Here is an 18,876-nt window from a genome sequence, read left to right as displayed (position 1 = left end):
ACACACAACGTACACGACTACATGTTAAACAACGCACTACACGCACAGCACATGGCAGGCAGGGATCCTTTTGTCATATTCGGCAAATTATCGACATCAATATAAAAAATATTTGTGATCGTTCAAAAAGGTAAGAGATAAACCAAGCCAAAGCTGTTCCAAAAATGGAAGCTGAATTTATTGATGAAAAGGCTGTGATCGACAATCGAAAGCTGAGTTTATATAGAGTATGAAAAGAAATGAAACAGATAAAAACAAACAGGAAGAAACCTCGATTAAAGTTGTTTCGGTAGAATGGTATCGGCAACAGCCGCATTGGAAAGATCGTTAATTTTAAAACGAGAAAAGTTGTCTGGCTGTTATTAGTTCAATAATCTTCGAGAAGAGACTGAGGCTGGATGTTGGACGGTGGTTAAATAGGTCATTAAGTTATCAGCTGCGAACTGTTGCATTTCGTTAATCAATTGATAGCCTCTGCATTTTCAATTTTTTTTTAAAACAAGTAGACAATTTTAAGCAAAAAATGTTCTTAATTATATCAAATTATATCAATTCAATATATTTGTAAAATCAAAATGGAACAGAGTAAATATTTAGAAAATTCTTGATATTCACAAATGAAAGTCGAGCTGTCTCATTTCGTAGGTTTCTTAGGCTGTACTTGTTTCCTGAATATAAATAAAAATTGAATTGTATTAGATTCAAAATATAAATACAAATTTTAATAAATTTTTATTAATAATAATAAATAAATATTTTAAATCTAAACACTTGGTTATTAGTCTGAGTAAATTATAAAATAAAAACTAGCCTGGTGGCACATAAAAAAAGTCGCCAGAACTTGAAAACAATTTCGTTTCACAAACTGTGACCTCTAACTTGCCAAATGACACATTAAAAATCTGTAAACGAACAATATTTTAAATTCATTTAATTTGATTTATTTTATAAAACTATACATTTTTCAATTCAATAAATCAAGAAAATAATTACAAAAAAATAACGGAATATATTCAGTTCCAAGCACTGTAGAGACCGTCTAACAGGGTCAATGAATTAGTCTCTTATAAGGGTTAAATTTTTAGGAAAGGAATCAAGCAAGTCTAACTTAGCTGCTTAATAGGACCAAAAAGCGATCGAAAAGCAAATCGACTAAACCCCAAGGTTTGCAACCACAAAAATATTGCTCATATACAAGACGCACACTTATCTCATTTTCTTATTTTAATTTAAAACGTGATAAAGAGTTTTTTCATAATTAGCATAGCACAATATAAGATACAATTTCATAGCGATCCAGAGACCAAGTCCGTAAAAGAACCATTTTGAGATATTAGTAAACTTACTTCTAAACAAAAAAGGTGATTACTATGACTCAGATAATTTGATCTAAATTGAAAATTAAATCATTATTAAGTTGCATTTTACAATTGGGTGATTATTAATTATCAAACATTACATCCATATTTGAGCAAATGTTAACTGTTAATATGCAATAGGAAAAAAAGATGTCAAACCATTAAATCTGATTTAACGAGCTGCATGCTCTTCTCTTGCAGTGGTCTGATCTCAAGTATGCCAGCACAGAAAACATCTGTTGACAGACCCCTCAACATGACCAACGGATCGTCTTCATTAGCAGGCTCTTTCGTTTGGCAGTTTCTCAGTGCAGATTTACAATATTTCATAACGCATTCTGAAATATGATTAATTAATATAATAAAGTTATTACAATATTGAAACAAAAAAAAAATATTAAATCATAGGTTAACTATAAGTAAATAAATGAGAAATTAAATTATAGAAAAAGTTAAAATTAATTTACCACGAGGAACGATACGATGCGACTTTAGATCAAAGACATCTATGACAGATGAGGACACGAAAGAGTTATCATTAGCATCTATAGGAACATGGGCTGATAAATCTGACTGATCGTTTCCAACGACAAGTTTCATTTTATTCTTTCCTCGTTTATTAGTTTGCTTTGTTAATTTTCTAACTGAGATGTTGATAAAAACAGAAAAATGACACGGATTAAGAACATAAATACGCAGATATATATAACTTCAAATACACATTTGTTTAAATTAAACATGAAGCACAAAATAGAGTGCATTTAAAAATTAATGTGAATAAATAAAATTTTAATATTATGATAAAAAAATATTAAAACATATGGTCACGCATTTTACAAGTAATTTTAATGATATCACAGTTCAATGATATTCACTGACCCGTCCTTCTGGCGGTCGGTTTGGGTGTCTTGAACACTGGTGGTATGATGCTATCAACTTCAAAACCTTTTAAGACAGCATTTATGGAAAGTAATTATAAAAAAACCGAAAAAATAATTCAAATTGCCCAAATTAAATTGGCCAATGTTAATATAGTACATGTTAATCAATAAATGATTTCTATTGTATGTTAAAAACATAACTTTATGCTTAAAATTCAATATTACTTCATATGCTGTTTATAATTTTAAAACTAGAATTTTTTATTTTATTCACTTGCTATTATAATATTAATAGCAGTTTTTAAAATGACATCTACAGCAAATTCCATATTCTTCCAAATATGAAGAGCAACAAATCCTAAGGGAAATAACTTAAATAGATAGTCTGATGATCAGAGTTATGTAGTTGTTGTTGGTTGTAATTCTGTAGGGTTGTTTGGACAGTTGAAAAGATGTTGAACACCGTGAGAACTGTTGCTACAAGCCTGTTGTTATAGTCCTGAAGAGACAGTCTTCAAACAGTGGGACTGATTGTCAATTTCGACAGCAAACTGTTGCAACTCAGCTCCAAAAGTCGATGACCAGAGTCATAGAAAATATCAATAGAAAAATAATAAAACAAAACACTAAAAGAATAATTGAATAAAATGTAAAAAATAAAAAAACCAACATTTGAGAAACAAAATATGATGGAACTCACCTTCGGGGGTCCACTTGTATCGAACCCTCTCGCCTTTGTACCAATCTAACGTAGCAACTTTGTTTCTCTTCGATCTTCTCAGGCCTGCGGCCACGTTTGCTTCTTCTGGCTGAACTAGAACAAATTAATCATACAACAAGATGTCTAACAAACTATAAAGATGAAATCATATAACAATCAGCAAAAACAATCATAATTAATTTGTTTTGTCCGCTTCATTAAGTGGAATGTTATTTAAAAAAAGTGGATTTGAAAGATAACGACTCAGATGCAAGATTATATTAATATTCAGAATGATAATTAATTAATTAATTGGGATTTCCTGGTACCAACAGCAAACAACATCTTATTAGACCTAACTATTTAAAAGTTGTCAGACCCACTTGTTGTATTTAATTTATCTCACAAGATCACATTTGAGATAGGACTAAAAGTACTGTAGCTTTCACAGAATGCCTTACAATGTTATAACCTAGCCTAAAAATAAGTACAAGATACCCTAACCAATTTTTCTCTTCTTCTGGACAGAATGGGGTTTAGGTTGCACAGTCTCACTGAAATCTAACATACCTGCAACATTAGGACTTAATATTGGTGCTTCCAATGGACTTGCTACTGCGTTTTCCTCTAAAAAACAAAAGTTAATGAAAGCCTGTAACAATTTTTATACTTGGTTATTTTGGTTTGAAATATAAAAATCACAAATATGAACATAATATTTCAAGATTGCATACACTCTTTGAAAAAAAAATCAGATGCAAAGGCATAGCCATAATAATATTAAAGAAAGTATTTAATAATTAGGACACCTTGCATTTGATATTATTATATTAAACTGGAATAAAAAAAGTTAAAAGAATAGGCATACAAGAATTTAATTGATAAACAAACCGTTATCAGAAGACACATTCTTCTTTCTAGGGTTTGCTGCTCGTTTTGGTTGTGATGTGACGGTATGTGATCTGACAAGTTTGGGAATTGTCTCAACCAGTGGGTCTCGGGTTGATTCTTATTTCATAAAAACAAATAAAAAATAACTTATTATTCAAATAAATGAAGTAAAATGTATTTCTAAAAATTTAAGTTAAGCTTTGGTAATGTCAAAAAAAGCATTATAGAAAAAACTCCTGATGGAAAAAATGAGATTTTAGATAAAAATGGAGACATGTTAATAGTATAAAATTTGGCTACAAGTGACTGATATATATGCTTAAGTTATAAACAGAATACATGAAAAATCTATTTCTTAATTGTCCAATTTTTGACTGATGAATTAGCGAATTGTTATGTAAGAAACACAACATTCAAAACGTCCTATAGATTAATTCCAATAAAGGATTAATAAGGATTAATGTCGTCTAAACGTGTGTTGTTGGTTGATTAATAAGAAAAACATCAAGCCACAAATATGACATTCAATAATAATTCATTAATAAACTTGATGAGATGCATACACTAGCACTTACTGTTTGATGAAGACAAATGTTGCATATTTCCTGGTGTATGCTGGTGACTTTGAGACTGATGTGCAGCAGACGATAGAGCATGTGGTCCATCACTGGAGCACTGTCGGTCGGAGGGAGCTTTTTGGTGAGATTGTTGCTGTGAAGTGTAATCGTCTCGGAAGAGGACGACTCGAGGTTGATCAGCATCATTACCATCACCACCACCCTGATTTTGAACTCGAGTTGCAGTTGTTTCTGGTTTGTCTGATGACAGTTGCTGAAAAGTGTTAATATTATCTTGAGAAGTTACGGTTGATCTGCTGTCATCTTTAAAAGTTACAGTAAGTCCTCTGCTTGATGAACTTTTTCTTCTTATGAAAGGTGTAGAAGTTATTTGATTGTTGAGTTGCGAAGCAGGTAAAATTGGAGATAAATGATCAACAGCGTCGACTACATCAGAGTTTCTTGGGGAGTTTCTTCTTATTGTCATCTGCTCTCTGTTTTTTCAATGTTTGTACACATTTAAAAAAGAGGACAGTTTCATCAAAATAATATAGAGAGAACCAGTTAAAATAAGAAATAAACACTGACAATGGCGGTGGTGCAGCATTTTCCTGTTGAGAATCAGCATCTTCATTCATCACATTGTTTTCATAAGGAACAACTGAATTTGCAGCAGTTCGATTGCTTTAAAAAATTATTTTAAGAAAATGTTTAAACGAATGAGAATAAAAGAATAATAAAATATTCTGTCAAGGATAGATCTAGATTCGCTTATTTGGGTGATTGCTTACTTATCCATGAGGAACATTTCTTAAATGCAAATCACTTTACTTCCTCGTCACCATCCGCAAAATAAATTAAACAATACTGCTGCCCTTATTTTTCTTCCTAAAATGTTTCTCAAGAAGTTCACTGTACCATCTCCATGGAATAAACTGAATTGCATCTTTCTCTCCATTGCAGTCAGCAAAGTGCAGAATCACAAAATTTGCAGGCAGAACTTGTCGATCTTAGAAAAAAGAGATGTAAAAGAACAGAGGGGCCCCCCCAAAAAAAACATGCAGATAAATAAAGTGGGTCAATGTGCCAATCTCATTTTAGCAAATAATTTGACTGTGTTTAGACTTGACAGCACAGCATAGCCAAATAAGAAATAAAAACAAAAGATAAAACTAAAACTCAAACATTGGTTGAAAATTTTGTTATAAAATCTTATTTATTAGGTAGGAGAGATGAAACCTTCTGAAGAAAATGCTACTTTTTCTGTTGACAGTTGCAGCAGCGTCGTGGATTGTGAACGAAGGAATTGATGCCTGCAATAGAAAAAAAGAGAGATATACTTTCAATTTAAAAAGCAGAGTGCCAACATCATAGACTAACATTGCCATTGGCGATAACTGTTGATCTCCTTGGTTTCCTCTTAGGTGAAACTGCAACAGTCTGATCACTAACACCTATTTTACATTTAATATGATTGAATTGAATTTATAAATTATTCAAACTTGTATGTAAATATACACTTTTGACACCTGGTAAAATATAGTAAAAAAATTACATGAGGTAATAAGATAAATAAAGAAGCAATTTTAAGGCTAGTTAACAAAACAAGTAGTCTGTTTAAGCATGAAGAAATAGCCATTACAATGTTCTAGTGAACAGCATAAATTAAAAAAAAAATTAAAATCAAATTAAAGGAAAGGAAGCTGCTCTATGTATACAAAAAGCTTCAGGTGTGAAAGGTTCTACAACTGGTTAGTAATTGATCCAAAGTATAATTTATTAAAAGTATTAATTAATAGTTTGCAGAGGAAACTGCCCATTGTCTTAGAACCAAACAGAAGTTCAATCTTTATTAATCATTTACTCCAATTTTAATCTGTTTCATGTCAAGGTTAAATGTAACATTTTGTGAAACTGTTGCCATAAACATTGTTTGTCTGTCAAAAATTGATAGCTAACATACTTTTATCAGTAAAATAATCACAGAACTCGTCAAAGCCATGCTCATCGACTCTGACCATCTTACCCTCTTTAGGATTCCGTTTTGTTCGACTGTTGTAACAAAATTATTTACAAGACATTAACAATCTGTGATGTACTTTACATAGGATAAAATGGCAATATTAAGCTTACCAAGTAAAATATTCAAACATCTGAACATGAGTAAAATTACATAAAATTTTTCTGTTTTTAAAATAATATTTTGTCATCAAAATAAAAATTATCAAATTTGTTGAAAATATAAACAAATATATTTACGGCCCAATGCATTTATTTTTCTGGTGAAGTGGTTTGCAGTGCTGCTTACCCATGATACATATATTCTACCTGTAATGTCGAAAAATATTAAAATTTTCATTTAGTAAAGACATAGTAAGATCAAGTTTGATGACATTCATAAAACATTTTGTTAATTTAGCTTAAATTAAATTCAGACTGGAGCAATCTGATATACTTTTGTTTTAAATCTTAACATTTGATTCACAATTAATTAAAAGATGTACAATCGTGAGTCTATAAGCTAGCTCTCTAATGTCTAATAAATTAATAAGGAAGTCCTTTGAGAGCATACAACTACTAAAATTCATCAATAAACAGACTGATAACTTAATCTTATAGCATCAGTTTTTTCAGTCATTAATCTGTGTGAATGTTTGTGTGGTTCTCCATGTGCATATGCATGGGAATCGATGGACATTTACATAAGGTGCCCATGCATACGCCAACATGTATGAATGTCAATATTGAATATAAGCCTGTGTGTGAGCACAAAATGCATTGTTAGCTGTTTATTCATGCTCAGCAGATCTTGACTTTTGTTTTTCTTGAGATTTGATTTTGAGCCTTTGACATGGCACCTATGACATGATTTTTATAAACAAAAATCATTTCACAATTTAACTTCCTTGATTGTAAAAATAATTCCGCTTGACTAAATTAGTTCACCTCATCTGCTTACGTTCGTTACATGAACACTTCTTTAAATAAAAGATAAGATTAAAATGCAATGTAATATTGAAAATGCTCCTGATTTCAGACCAACTACTGATGGTCTGACAGACTGACAGGATAGAGTTCCCAGATTTTTAGCCTGTAACTTCATTTTGTTTTGTTCTTGTGACATACATAGCACATAGCTATAGTAAATAGTAAATACTTACAAAGTATTCAAACTTTCTCTAACTAAACTAAAGTTTTACGTTTTTTGCTTGCTTAATTTACTAAAAATAAAAAAATACCACTGAGACTCTACTAACTAGACCTAACCATCGGTACTGGGTAATCCAAAAATTGAGAAACAAAGGGTTAAAAATAAATCTAGGTAAATCTTGCGTCATCCTTGTTATTTATTGACTGTATGTATTGAATAATAAATAAGTGATTGATTGAGTTATTGTTATTCTGTTATTTATTAATTTTTTATTCAATTGAATATCAATAAAACAAACTGATGGAGAAATTTATTAAAATTTGCTAACCTTTATTAAAAATAGGCATTCATGAAATGAAAGTACGTAGATTGTAGAGCTAACAATTTATTTAATAAAAATCATACGAATTAATATTTCAATTTTATTTGCATCTGGCGGCATCATAAAATTTGCCTCTTGCGCTTTTGAAAATCATAAACAAACAAAAATTTTCTAGCACGTCATTTTTATTTTTGCGTTATTTAAGATAGTAAAATAATGGTAGATCAAGAAACCAAATTCTGAATTTATTAAAAATCGTTTATTAGAATAATTATTTTTGTGGCTTAGCACCAGAGTGTCGTAATCATATGAAAAACTTACAGGGTGTCGGATGAAAAATTTACTGGGTGTCGGATGAAAAATATAAGGTCTGACTTCGGCCCCAAGGCCCTTCAAAAAATTCCTACTGACTCCGGGTAAAAATTTCTGACCCCGACTCCTGTCCCAACTTTAAGATAAAATTGCCAGCAATAACGAACCCAGAAGAGTAAGGGGATGCACCTCACTTCCCTGCCAAGTTCCATTCAAAATATACGACGAAAATGAACAAAAAAAAAAACATTTCCCATTTTCCAAGCGTTTATTTGATTATTAATGTGTGACAATGGAGTTTAACACATATAATAACTTATGTATAAACGGTCCGCATATATAATTGTAAGGAAAGGAAATTAATGACGACTCAGTCGACACCATAAATGGCAAAAACTAGCAAGCATATTCCTAGAGATCAAACTAACATATTTATCGGCAAATATTCCCCTGATTATCTTTATGGATTAAAAACTCACAAGAACAATAATTATAATCTAATCATAGATCAATTTCAACTCCACTTGTCTATATAACAAAACCTCGTTAAGCGTTTGTGAGCAAAAAAGTGGTCGAGAGAAATTGAGTGGCCAAATTTAAATTAAGTGATGTTGTCTCGCCATGATATTATCATCTCCCTCTTCACCGTTTACGCGGTAGTGTACCTCATTGTGTCTTTTTCTGGCGATGCTTTTTTCGCATGATGCGACCATAGTATTTCAACTTTCATTCTTTGATTGAGTTCAGCAGTCATCGATCAACATCCGCCTGTTTAAGTACCCGCTTTATTAGTCAGCTTTATAATAAAAACTAAAAGCATTGAAACCAAACTTCTAAAAAATTAGAAATCCTAAAAACATTTTATTAAAAATATTTATATTTTAAGTAATTAAAAGCATTCAAAACGTTTTTTGATGTTAAAAATATTTACTGAAGGAAACGTCTATAAAAATATTTTAAAATTTGTTTTTAAAATTTTGTGTTTAACATGATTAAAAATAATTAAATTAACATAATTTATAATAGTTCATGAAACGACATAGTAGAAATCAAGAGATTCGAAGCACTGTGGAATCTTCTTTGATTTCAATCTTTTTATTGGGATAAAGTGCACATAACCAAGTTGACAGGCAGTGGCTGACAAGAATTTCGTCAGGAAATTCATTACTGGACAGGAATGGAAAAGCATTTTCCTTATCTTTGGCGCTGAAGTATTCGTACAGAACATCCTTCAACCTGTTTTAATTATAGATGCCGCAAGTAATTACAAAAGGTACAAAATAGTTGCAAAGATGTCATTCAAGAAAATTAAAAGCTAATTAATTATACGAAGCAACGTGTAGACAATAAATGGGAGCTAGAATTTAGCAATTTTAACAATTCAAGAAAGTTTAGAAACCCAGTTCCAAACATTTATTCATTAAAGCATCGAAGTAAAAAATAAACTAGGGTCATTATAAAAATGATTAAAAACCTTTGATTGGAGTTGTCGAAATCTTCTCCAACATCATCATGCACTGTTCCAGTTTGGGTGAGCTCAAAAAGTATGCACTCATAAAACGTCTGAATAAAGTCATCCATCCTAGCATTGGCGAAGCACTGTACCAGCCGCTGCCTCATATCATCTGAGAGGTTCTGCTTGAACTTGCCGTCGACATGATCCAGCGGGTTCTGTACGATTTTTATAATATTTTCTAAAGTTTTGTCGGCGATGACCCGTAACAAAAAATACTAACATATACATTTTATTATCATCCTAATTGGCATCGTTAATAATAATTACCAAATTATATCGTTGTAGTTAGTCATCATCTACAGGCAAGTCATTATTATAGTGTTATGATATTGTTTTTTGTGCAAACGTCAGTTGTCACGTATAAGATTTCTAGCGAAGAAATTGGAACGCAAACAGTTTCAAGTCATTCATCTATTTCAACAGTTGTTTAAACGGTCAGTTGGCTAGTCGAAAGATTTCATAAAATATCATCGACTGACATCATGTACAAGATGCATTGAAAATATGCGAGGTCAAAAATTGCTATGTGAAAAGTATTATATGATTTTCAGTCAATAACTAATAAAAAAAAACTTAAAATATATTTATTCAACAATGTGTATTCAGTTTTTAGAACAAACAAACAAACGAAAATATTTACATTTAAATTTATATTAAAATTCGTTACCTGTTCATTTTTCACTAGAAATTTTGCCCTTATCAACGATATCGCCAACCAAGCTGATCTCGCATGTTTCAACTGCAAACTCTTCAACTATTGACAAGTGAAAGCAAGTTTTAATTTGACAAGCATCTCTAGATAAACAAATATACAAATTAATAAGAAAATAAACAAATAAAAAGATGAATAAACAAATAAACATAATTAATAATGACTTAATAAATAAAAAAAATGAAAAAATTTAGATACAAAAAATATATATATATACATAAAGCATGACTGAAATACGAACAGCTAGCATTGAGGAAATATTGGTTTTAATTTTGAGAACTTCATTCATGAAATCAACAATTTTCTTCTCAGGATCGGTGGCAACAGAAGATAAAAATTCGACGACGATGTTGAAGCAGGCCAGCGCATCGCTTGCAGTTGCCAACGTCTTCAAGTCCTTCTCGAAGATGTTTTGTGGCATCTGAACCTTCAAACCATTCAAGTTTATGAACTTAAATTTGGAACCGACCTCATATCAGAAAAAACCCACCAAGCTATTAAACGTGTATTCACACGCGTGCTAAGTTTTCTTATTTTAGCGAAAACTTGACTTTTCGTATAAACACCAGAAAAAATGAAATGGGAATTATAATGGAGTTTTTATTGAAAATTATTGCGGAAATGACAAAGTAAGTTAAAAAAATCGAAATGATAGCAAACCAAAAAATTTCAAGCGTGCAAAGTGAATTAACGTTCGGAAACAAGAAAAAAATATTAGCAAACAACGACGCCGACCTCGTAAATGCGATTGAATTTAGAGACAGGATCTTAATGAATAACTTGTAACTACAAGAGATTATTACGAAAAGTGATCTCTTATCAAGAAGAAACAAAATGAAGAGATAGATACCAAACCAACCTGCTTTATCCTTCGTTCCAATTCAGCAAACGTTACAGCTGCTTTGAAATCTTCTTTGAAAATTATTACATTCATCTGAAATTCATACGTTCACTTCATCAATAGAATTTAAAATTAAATTCATCAGTTGAATTTTAGATCAAATTTATTTCACCATTTAAATTTTACATAAAGGTTTCTTATTTGAATTATAAATTAATTTTACTACTCGACGTACAGATGGGTTCAAAAAAGGTTTTCCGGATATAAATTTAGATATGATTTGTTTTTCCATATTGTCATAATCATATTCAATTTTCGTGAAAGCACCCAGCTGGAAAGAATAGTTGCAATTCGCAAGGAGAAGGGCGGGTAGGTCCCTATCAGGATCGTATGTTACGATGTGCGCCACTGTGCTTTCGTCCAAATTCACGTGCTGTATATTACTGGGCAAAATAAATTTTCTTGTTAATAAAGATAATTGAGCGCTTCATTAATTGGCAATTGGTGAGTAGTACATGGATATATATATTTATATCCATGGAGTACTATCGTTACCATTATTCATAAATTTGTCAAATTTTTTTCGCATTAAACAGTTAAAGCGACAGTTTGATAAATTGATCTACTTTTACCGGAATGTGCAAAAATTCATCCGTTTTCAGATGAAGATTTTTTAAATTGATTGTTAAAACAAGTAAGTTCACAATAAAATCCGGCAAAGGTCTTTTAAGTTACCTGACTATTTTTTCCTTTGAAAAGAAATCAAGCAACTGATTTTGTTGATCGATGAGGAATTGCACAAGAGCCACAGAATAAAGACCATACCTCCTCCATAGCGGCAAGGCAACTGCAATCTCACTGTTCAACGTCAAATTATCTTTCAAATACTTCTCCGGTAGTTTGATTCCTTTGTAAACTGAGTAAAAAATTAAAAAAGTAAAAACTCATTTACATAAAAATTAACAGAACGGTTTGCATAACAGTTTGAAATAAAAAACAATAAAACACACCATCAGGGATTGAGTGCCTAACAGCATTCCAGGTCTCAATGAAAACCTCAAACAGAGATTGAAACTCACTTCTCTCGTAATCTTGAACATTTTTAATCAAAAATTAACTTTTAAATAGTTTCATTCAACATTCAAAATACTACTGATCTGATAAAATAAACGAACTTACCATCTAACGAGAGGTCCAAAAAGTTATTGATTGTGACCGCATTTGATTCTGAATAATCCAATGTTCTGTTTAATTTGAAGATCAACTTCTGATGAAGTTTGTGAATTGTTGGCAAATGCTGAAGTAACCTAAGTAAAGGTTGCTGAAAAACAATTAAATGAATATGTATATTTAAAAAAAGCGAACTTTCATTAATTGATAATAACAATAATAACAATAACAACAACAACAACAATAATAATAATGATAATATTAATAATAAACTATTTTCATGTGACAACGGACAAAATCAGACGACATTTTTATGTATTTTTTTTATTGCTCAACAAAGAATGACTGAAGAGAATGCTTTGCTTCAAATAGGACTACAACTTCTACTACATCCCAGCTACAGTTAGGGTTAATACCACAACAAATAATGCCACTATTATAAGATGAACAACAATAATGATAAAATATATGGCATGTTAAAACATCTAAAATTCATTAAGCATCGTTTTTTTAAAGGGAGATAACAATGTGTATTGCTCCAATAATGAGAAGCAACGAAAATTTGTAATATAGAAAAAATAAAAAATATAAAACACATTTGTTTTTGAAGTATATTATTGGACCATAAATGGAAAATAGAAAAGAAAACCCTCTTCAAGAAATACTGCAGTAGTGCATGAGAGTTATTAGAGTTAACTCCAGAATTCAAGTTCTGCAGATCCAATATCATGTTCTCCATTGAAACTCTTGTTCTGTACCTCCACAATAAAGGGGAACTTTCAATCTCGTTCACATTCAATGATTTTACATACAATGGCTGTGTTTCGACTTCATATATTATTTTCATCAACTTGTTGCTTTCTGTTGAATAGTGAAATTATGGTGTAAAATAAGAAAGGTTCTATGAATAAATCTCTATTTAAATTTTGTTTTTGATATTTAAAACTATGAACGTCAAATAAAGAGAAAGAAATTAGCACCTTGTCTCTTATCTTCCATGATCAACTGCTGGATGGCTTTTAACTTTGCATCAAGATTCTTAAAAAATAATAAATGAAATTAACACGACCTTCTCACAACAAATCAGATTCGTTAAAATGAAATTTGAATTAATCAATTATAATCACCAATATGACAACTGAACAGTGAAAACATTTTAAAATGTATAAATTTTTTTTGAAACCAACTGCAACAAGAGGAGCAATGAATTGAGCGACAAAATGAATCTCCCATTGTTTTCTACCCTCTTTTGAGTCCCAGTTAACATCGGCTCCATGTGAGGCTTTACAAATATTCAAACGGAGACTAAAAAACGTTCATATGATAAAATTGTATTTAACAGATTTATGTTAGACCAACACTTATTATCAGACGAGGCGATGTTGTGTACGAGCTGATGCAGAACCAGGAGGACATCATCACGACTTTTCAGCAGACAGGTCTGAATAAATGTTGAGAGGATCTTTGTTTTTTTGTTTCAGTTTTTATCTCTTGAGCGTCTTATTTCAAATTAATAAACTGAAAGACGTTTTTTGGCACCTCGATATCCTGCAAGTCTCGGATAATGTGGTTCATGAAAAATGTCGAACAATCTACCGTGGAGATGGTTGGATCTATGATCCCATGTGGAAAGTCCTAAGGGCAATGTTATTTGGATGCATTTTCAAAATCAAACTTCTTATAAATTGCCTAATAGCATATTTGAAAATAAAATAAATTTAAATAATTAGCAATTGATGCTAAATAAAATTTTATGACAGAGATGTGTATGAACGGTTCATAGATTATTTGAGAAATCAAACAATTTGTTACTAAAACATATAAAATTAACGACGATTATGTAATTTAACTATTATTATGTAAATTCAGTTTTTGTCACAAATTGATTTTTCATTCCAATTTTCATCCACCATTATAAATAGCTCGCTGAACAATTACCAAGAAATGTTTGTCGGCAACAATTTACATTATTAAATAAATATATCAAATGAGAATTCAAAAACATTATTAATTTACTAAACTAAAAAAAAATTCAATACCAGTGTGTTTGTAAACTTGAATTTACCAGAATCAAGAAGTAAAAAAAAGGATTATAAATTGAAATGAAAACCTTAGTTTGTGATGCAACATAGAGAGATAGATGTACAAGAATTCTGACAAGAGACGTTTGCAGGGCGGTCATGTCCCGCTCAGAAGTTGCAGGTCCTCTCTTCTCTGCCTTTCCCAAAATATGACCTGACTTCGTTTTATCTCCGCTAAATAATTGCGTTTGTTTAAAAAATATCATTAAACATTTTGAAAAACTTTTGATTAAAAATATAAATAATGTATTAAAAGATGACCATAAATTTCAAAGATATAAAACTAACTTAAACTAAATTAACTGTCGGCTTAGACAAGTTCGCATTACATGAATAAAACTGTGCTATAATAGTTTTACACAACTTCAAGAGAATGATTAAAAGGCTCATTAGAAACTTTCTTAATGTTTGGCGGAGAAGCTTTATGAAAATGTTACATCGAGTTGAATACTATGACAACGGTCTTAGCTCAGTCAGCCAATGTGGTATATAAGGCTGACTGCAAATGTTGACATACAATTTGAAAATTTATTTCTTCATAAGGAAGTTTTTCAGCCGATGAACCTTCCCATCGTTACTGCATACAAAAACAAAAAGCTGAACTTTCGAACAGTCATGTTAAACTATCTTCTGTTTTTTGCGTTTCCAGACTAACAGTTTTTTTGTAGAAATTAAAATCTATGGAACGGTTTAGTAGATAACTTTTGGGCAACAATAACATTATACTTAACGTTATTTATAATAAAATCATAAAACAATTGTGCTAAAATTCGGTGAAAAAAGAAATGAATAAAACATAAAATAGTAGAAAAATATGACATAAAATTTCTGGCTTAACAGATGTTGAAAATTAGAAATTTGCTAACGTGAAGGTCAACAATTGATTCTCAGCAGCCAGGTTATGATTCGTGCCTCCAACAATTTTGCCGCAAACATTACAAGGTCGACTCATTGCCGGTTTACCACACTGAATCAATGTTATTGAAAATATAAATACGTATATAGAAGCCAGCGCACATCCAGTCCAAAAATTCAGAGTAAATGAATGAATGAATGAACAAATAAATGTATCAAAAACACCCCACAAGAACGGGAAGGTTAGCAGCAGTTTACATCTTAAAAACTCACACGGCCAAAAAATGTATATGTATAGAACAACAGAAACATCACGATCACAAGATTAACACAAAATAAATACAGACTCTCTCTCTCTCTCTCCTCTCCTCTCTCTCTCTCACACACACACATCACACAGCGATAAATATTTGATAAAAGATGGAACGAACCTCTCCAATTGTGTATGGATGGCCATCGGGACAGACTGATGATGATGATAAAGGTTTAATAACGATTGAAACATGTTGAATAACATTACATAAAGCAAGAAAGATGCAAACGGAAAAAAATTTTACTTAGAATATCAAGTGTATATGCTTGCAAAAATTAACGTGTTACAATGCAATCAAAATATTTTCTATTGATTTAATTATTTTATTATAAGAATTTTATGTATTACATTTATTAATTCCAATGTATTAGAAAGGATTAGAAGTATATAAACAGCATAATAAATTTATTAATGAATGAGTCTTGATAAAACTTCAATTACAAAATATATGAAAATAAAATCCTCAACTAAACGCTAACATTTACAGTTTATTAAACCACCAAAATCTCAACGAAACACGTTAGAGAAAACAAATTAACGCAAAAACCTTCACCGACCATAAAGCTGAAGCGGTCCTTCAAAGACGCTAGTTTGGAGAACTGAGAAAGCTTCTGCCACTACGTCGTGAGGCATCGTAGGAAGGTAAGCAGTCTGTTATTTCAATTTTTGATATAATTAAAATATACCAATCAAAAACATCCGTACACACCAAACGATGCTGCAATTTGCGAACGAAACAACAACTTCACCTTAATGAAGGCTGCATCTTGGCAGAGTTTTGCAATGCATCCCAACAAACTGTTGCTTCTTTTTAAACCGGATAGAGCGATTGTGAAGTGCATCAAGAGGTCCAAGACTTCCGAGTGATCGGCTGGCGTCACCTTCATGCCATCCATGTTGTTGGTTAAAATCTTTGCAGATAACTCCTTTGAAAGTGGTTTAAATTGTTCATTCAATTAGTTTAAAATCTTTCAAAGGAAAACATTTGTTAAATAAAAAATCCAAACTTTGTTCTTGACTGTCGACTTTTTCAACATGTACTGGTTGAGGGAATCTACAAACTGGAAAGAACGAAAAAATTGAAAACTCATCAAAAACACAGCGTGTATGTCAATTAAAAATTTATAATAACACTTGAACATATATGAACATGTTTTATTGAGCAATCATTTTAGACCTTTTGATCAACGTGTTCTTCGGAATCTTCAAAATGGTTCCTGCGAGTAACACCTTGGTACAATGCCAGGTTGAAGATGTAGTCATTTAAATTTTTAATCTGAAAATATTTTATTGATCAGTAAATATTCAACTATGAAACGGTTTAAAAAATAGTTCAGGCGACAGTAAACTCCTGAAATTTCATGAACAGTCAAAAAATGTCTCCAGACCTGATCAAGCAGTTGAACATCGTTGCCCATGGTTACTAGAGTGATGGCATCTCTGCAATCTCTGTATGTCTCACCGACGAGCAAAAATCTGTCCGCTGGTTGTTTTAGCTGGATGTCGTGATGCAGTCATAATAACTTTAATTCAATACTACTTGGAGCATAAAGTTTCAATTGAAGTTTTCATGCGATAATTTACCATAATTTAACAGTTTCGACTTGAAAAACTGTTGCGGCAAATGGTGCAAATAGTATCTCAAATTTTAAATCGCAAAAATAGATAAATTAATAACTTGATAAGATAAAAAAACCTGATCGTTTGTTTCATTCGGTCCAATTATCCAGTGCCAGCGCGGTTGTTGAGAAAGTTCAATAAGTAATTTTATGCCAAATCTCCGAGCGATTTGTTTTATCAGGAAGTATCTGAAAACAAATAAATTTATCAATAAAAATGTCAACCACAGCAGTTGAATCAACAATTCGTACCTAGCAAATTTTAAATTCAGGCAAATTTCTGAAGCAGATTCACACATAGACCTGAAGACACTACCATCCGTTCCAATGCCGTTAGAACTGATGCAGATAGCACCAGCCAATTCATGCAAGCCATATTGAATAAGGGCAACTTTCTGAAGTTTTTTAACACCCAACAATCCTTGATTCACGGTGGGAACATCATAGCTCTTCCAAAGGTTAAGAATGAACCTCAACTTCGTCTGCTGCTGCTTCAAGCCGAGGTTGTAAAAGTGATCCTAAAAAGTAAATGCTGAATATGACATTCACAAATCTCTCGAATTCTACTAGTGAACTACTGATAATCATTTGTTTAAATGGTAATTTTTTACGGGCATCATAAAAGTATTTCAAATTTTGATAATTCACTTTTTAAATTAATTGTAAACTCAAGTCAGTCACAGTCATACCTAGCCATCAGTTAGGTATCGTCAACATATTTCGACATTCGTTTAAATAAACGAATGTCGAAATATGTCAGGACATGCAATAAACGAATAAACGAATTAAATAAACGAATGTCGAAATATGTCAGGACATGCAACCTTCTTATTAAAGAAGCATATTTTCTTAACCCTTGTTTATAGCGACGTCATGGCCTAGTGATTAAAGGCGCCTGGTTCTGTTTGCAGTTCGTGCAGTCACCGGGTTCGAATATAACAAAAGGATCCTCGCCCGTCAGATGCTTCGTGTGTGATGCGTCGTCATTCATACCTATACGCTGTTTATGCGTTGATTCCCATGAACTTGGGAGAATGTATAAGACCTTTGACCTTACTCTTTATAACCCTTTACAGAATAAGAAAGGTCATCTACTACTTTTCAAGCTTGGTCATCATTTTGTGGATTGAAATTTTCTTTGGCAAGTTTTTGCTATAATTTTTGCATCAGTAACTATGTTCCATACGAAAAATTAATTGGATTGAATTCCGAACCTATAAGAATTAAAACATGATATAAATAAATATAACCAAACCTCAAAACAGTGTAAACAGAGCGCACACAATTCAACGATGTGCTCGTGATTTTCGTTGATAAGTCTCAGGGATTCCTCAAAAAAATTATCCAAATAGTCTTCTACATCTTCGATTCTTTGTGGCAAAGGAGTTAATATATTTAATGATTATGATAAAAATGTAAAAGTGGAAGCAAATGAACCTCGATGGTGAAATTGCAACTTTTATGAAACGATTGCTGAAAATAAAATGGTGTCCAACAAAACTGACAAATTGAGCATGTTCAAATTTTAGTTGCACACAACACACGTTAAATAAATCAAATTACGACAAAATTAAGACACAAAGACACAAAACTGATG

At 31.5% G+C, this 18,876-nt stretch overlaps 2 protein-coding genes across 2 annotated transcripts in view; both read right to left on the bottom strand.

Moving 5' to 3' along the window:
• Window positions 1–510: 510 nt before the first annotated feature.
• HELRODRAFT_190308 (hypothetical protein) lies at window positions 511–7,990 on the bottom strand. The gene is made up of 15 exons (XM_009013427.1): window positions 7,867–7,990; window positions 6,647–6,715; window positions 6,342–6,439; window positions 5,768–5,831; window positions 5,627–5,700; window positions 4,976–5,071; window positions 4,406–4,881; window positions 3,831–3,947; window positions 3,510–3,591; window positions 2,940–3,053; window positions 2,238–2,303; window positions 1,826–2,002; window positions 1,518–1,696; window positions 812–902; window positions 511–668 (listed from the first exon to the last, which is right to left on the bottom strand). The coding sequence occupies exons 7-15, from the start codon at window positions 4,598–4,600 to the stop codon at window positions 571–573; spliced, it is 1,119 nt and encodes a 372-aa protein (XP_009011675.1). The 5' UTR covers window positions 4,601–4,881; window positions 4,976–5,071; window positions 5,627–5,700; window positions 5,768–5,831; window positions 6,342–6,439; window positions 6,647–6,715; window positions 7,867–7,990; the 3' UTR covers window positions 511–570.
• A 1,045-nt stretch (window positions 7,991–9,035) lies between these two features.
• The window catches only part of HELRODRAFT_190307 (hypothetical protein), a gene marked incomplete at its 5' end in the record, with an annotated part of 29,905 nt that continues 20,064 nt past the window's right edge, over window positions 9,036–18,876 (bottom strand). Inside the window, 25 exons of the mRNA XM_009013426.1 lie at window positions 9,036–9,408; window positions 9,647–9,843; window positions 10,356–10,442; window positions 10,681–10,827; window positions 11,260–11,334; window positions 11,477–11,684; window positions 11,977–12,157; window positions 12,252–12,332; window positions 12,421–12,562; window positions 13,061–13,272; window positions 13,392–13,449; window positions 13,599–13,693; window positions 13,771–13,852; window positions 13,951–14,046; window positions 14,522–14,666; window positions 15,359–15,459; window positions 15,779–15,813; window positions 16,218–16,311; window positions 16,410–16,586; window positions 16,668–16,721; window positions 16,838–16,936; window positions 17,049–17,156; window positions 17,357–17,468; window positions 17,583–17,797; window positions 18,535–18,649. Of these exons, the coding sequence (XP_009011674.1) occupies window positions 9,222–9,408; window positions 9,647–9,843; window positions 10,356–10,442; window positions 10,681–10,827; window positions 11,260–11,334; window positions 11,477–11,684; window positions 11,977–12,157; window positions 12,252–12,332; window positions 12,421–12,562; window positions 13,061–13,272; window positions 13,392–13,449; window positions 13,599–13,693; window positions 13,771–13,852; window positions 13,951–14,046; window positions 14,522–14,666; window positions 15,359–15,459; window positions 15,779–15,813; window positions 16,218–16,311; window positions 16,410–16,586; window positions 16,668–16,721; window positions 16,838–16,936; window positions 17,049–17,156; window positions 17,357–17,468; window positions 17,583–17,797; window positions 18,535–18,649 (3,103 nt within the window). The 3' untranslated portion in view covers window positions 9,036–9,221. The remainder of the gene's footprint in view (window positions 9,409–9,646; window positions 9,844–10,355; window positions 10,443–10,680; window positions 10,828–11,259; window positions 11,335–11,476; window positions 11,685–11,976; window positions 12,158–12,251; window positions 12,333–12,420; window positions 12,563–13,060; window positions 13,273–13,391; window positions 13,450–13,598; window positions 13,694–13,770; window positions 13,853–13,950; window positions 14,047–14,521; window positions 14,667–15,358; window positions 15,460–15,778; window positions 15,814–16,217; window positions 16,312–16,409; window positions 16,587–16,667; window positions 16,722–16,837; window positions 16,937–17,048; window positions 17,157–17,356; window positions 17,469–17,582; window positions 17,798–18,534; window positions 18,650–18,876) is intronic.

Source organism: Helobdella robusta, assembly GCF_000326865.2.
Source record: "Helobdella robusta unplaced genomic scaffold HELROscaffold_12, whole genome shotgun sequence".
NCBI lineage: Eukaryota > Metazoa > Annelida > Clitellata > Rhynchobdellida > Glossiphoniidae > Helobdella > Helobdella robusta.
This window is presented reverse-complemented; position numbering and strand designations above follow the sequence as displayed.

Coding starts and splice junctions, on each gene's coding strand:
- HELRODRAFT_190308 (XM_009013427.1), bottom strand. CDS start 4,600: ATGGTAATGATGCTGATCAACCTCGAGTCGTCCTCTTCCGAGACGATT. Junction 2,304..2,939: donor ATACAAGTGGACCCCCGAAG/GTGAGTTCCATC, acceptor CTGTCTTAAAAG/GTTTTGAAGTTGATAGCATC. Junction 2,003..2,237: donor ACCGACCGCCAGAAGGACGG/GTCAGTGAATAT, acceptor TCAACATCTCAG/TTAGAAAATTAACAAAGCAA.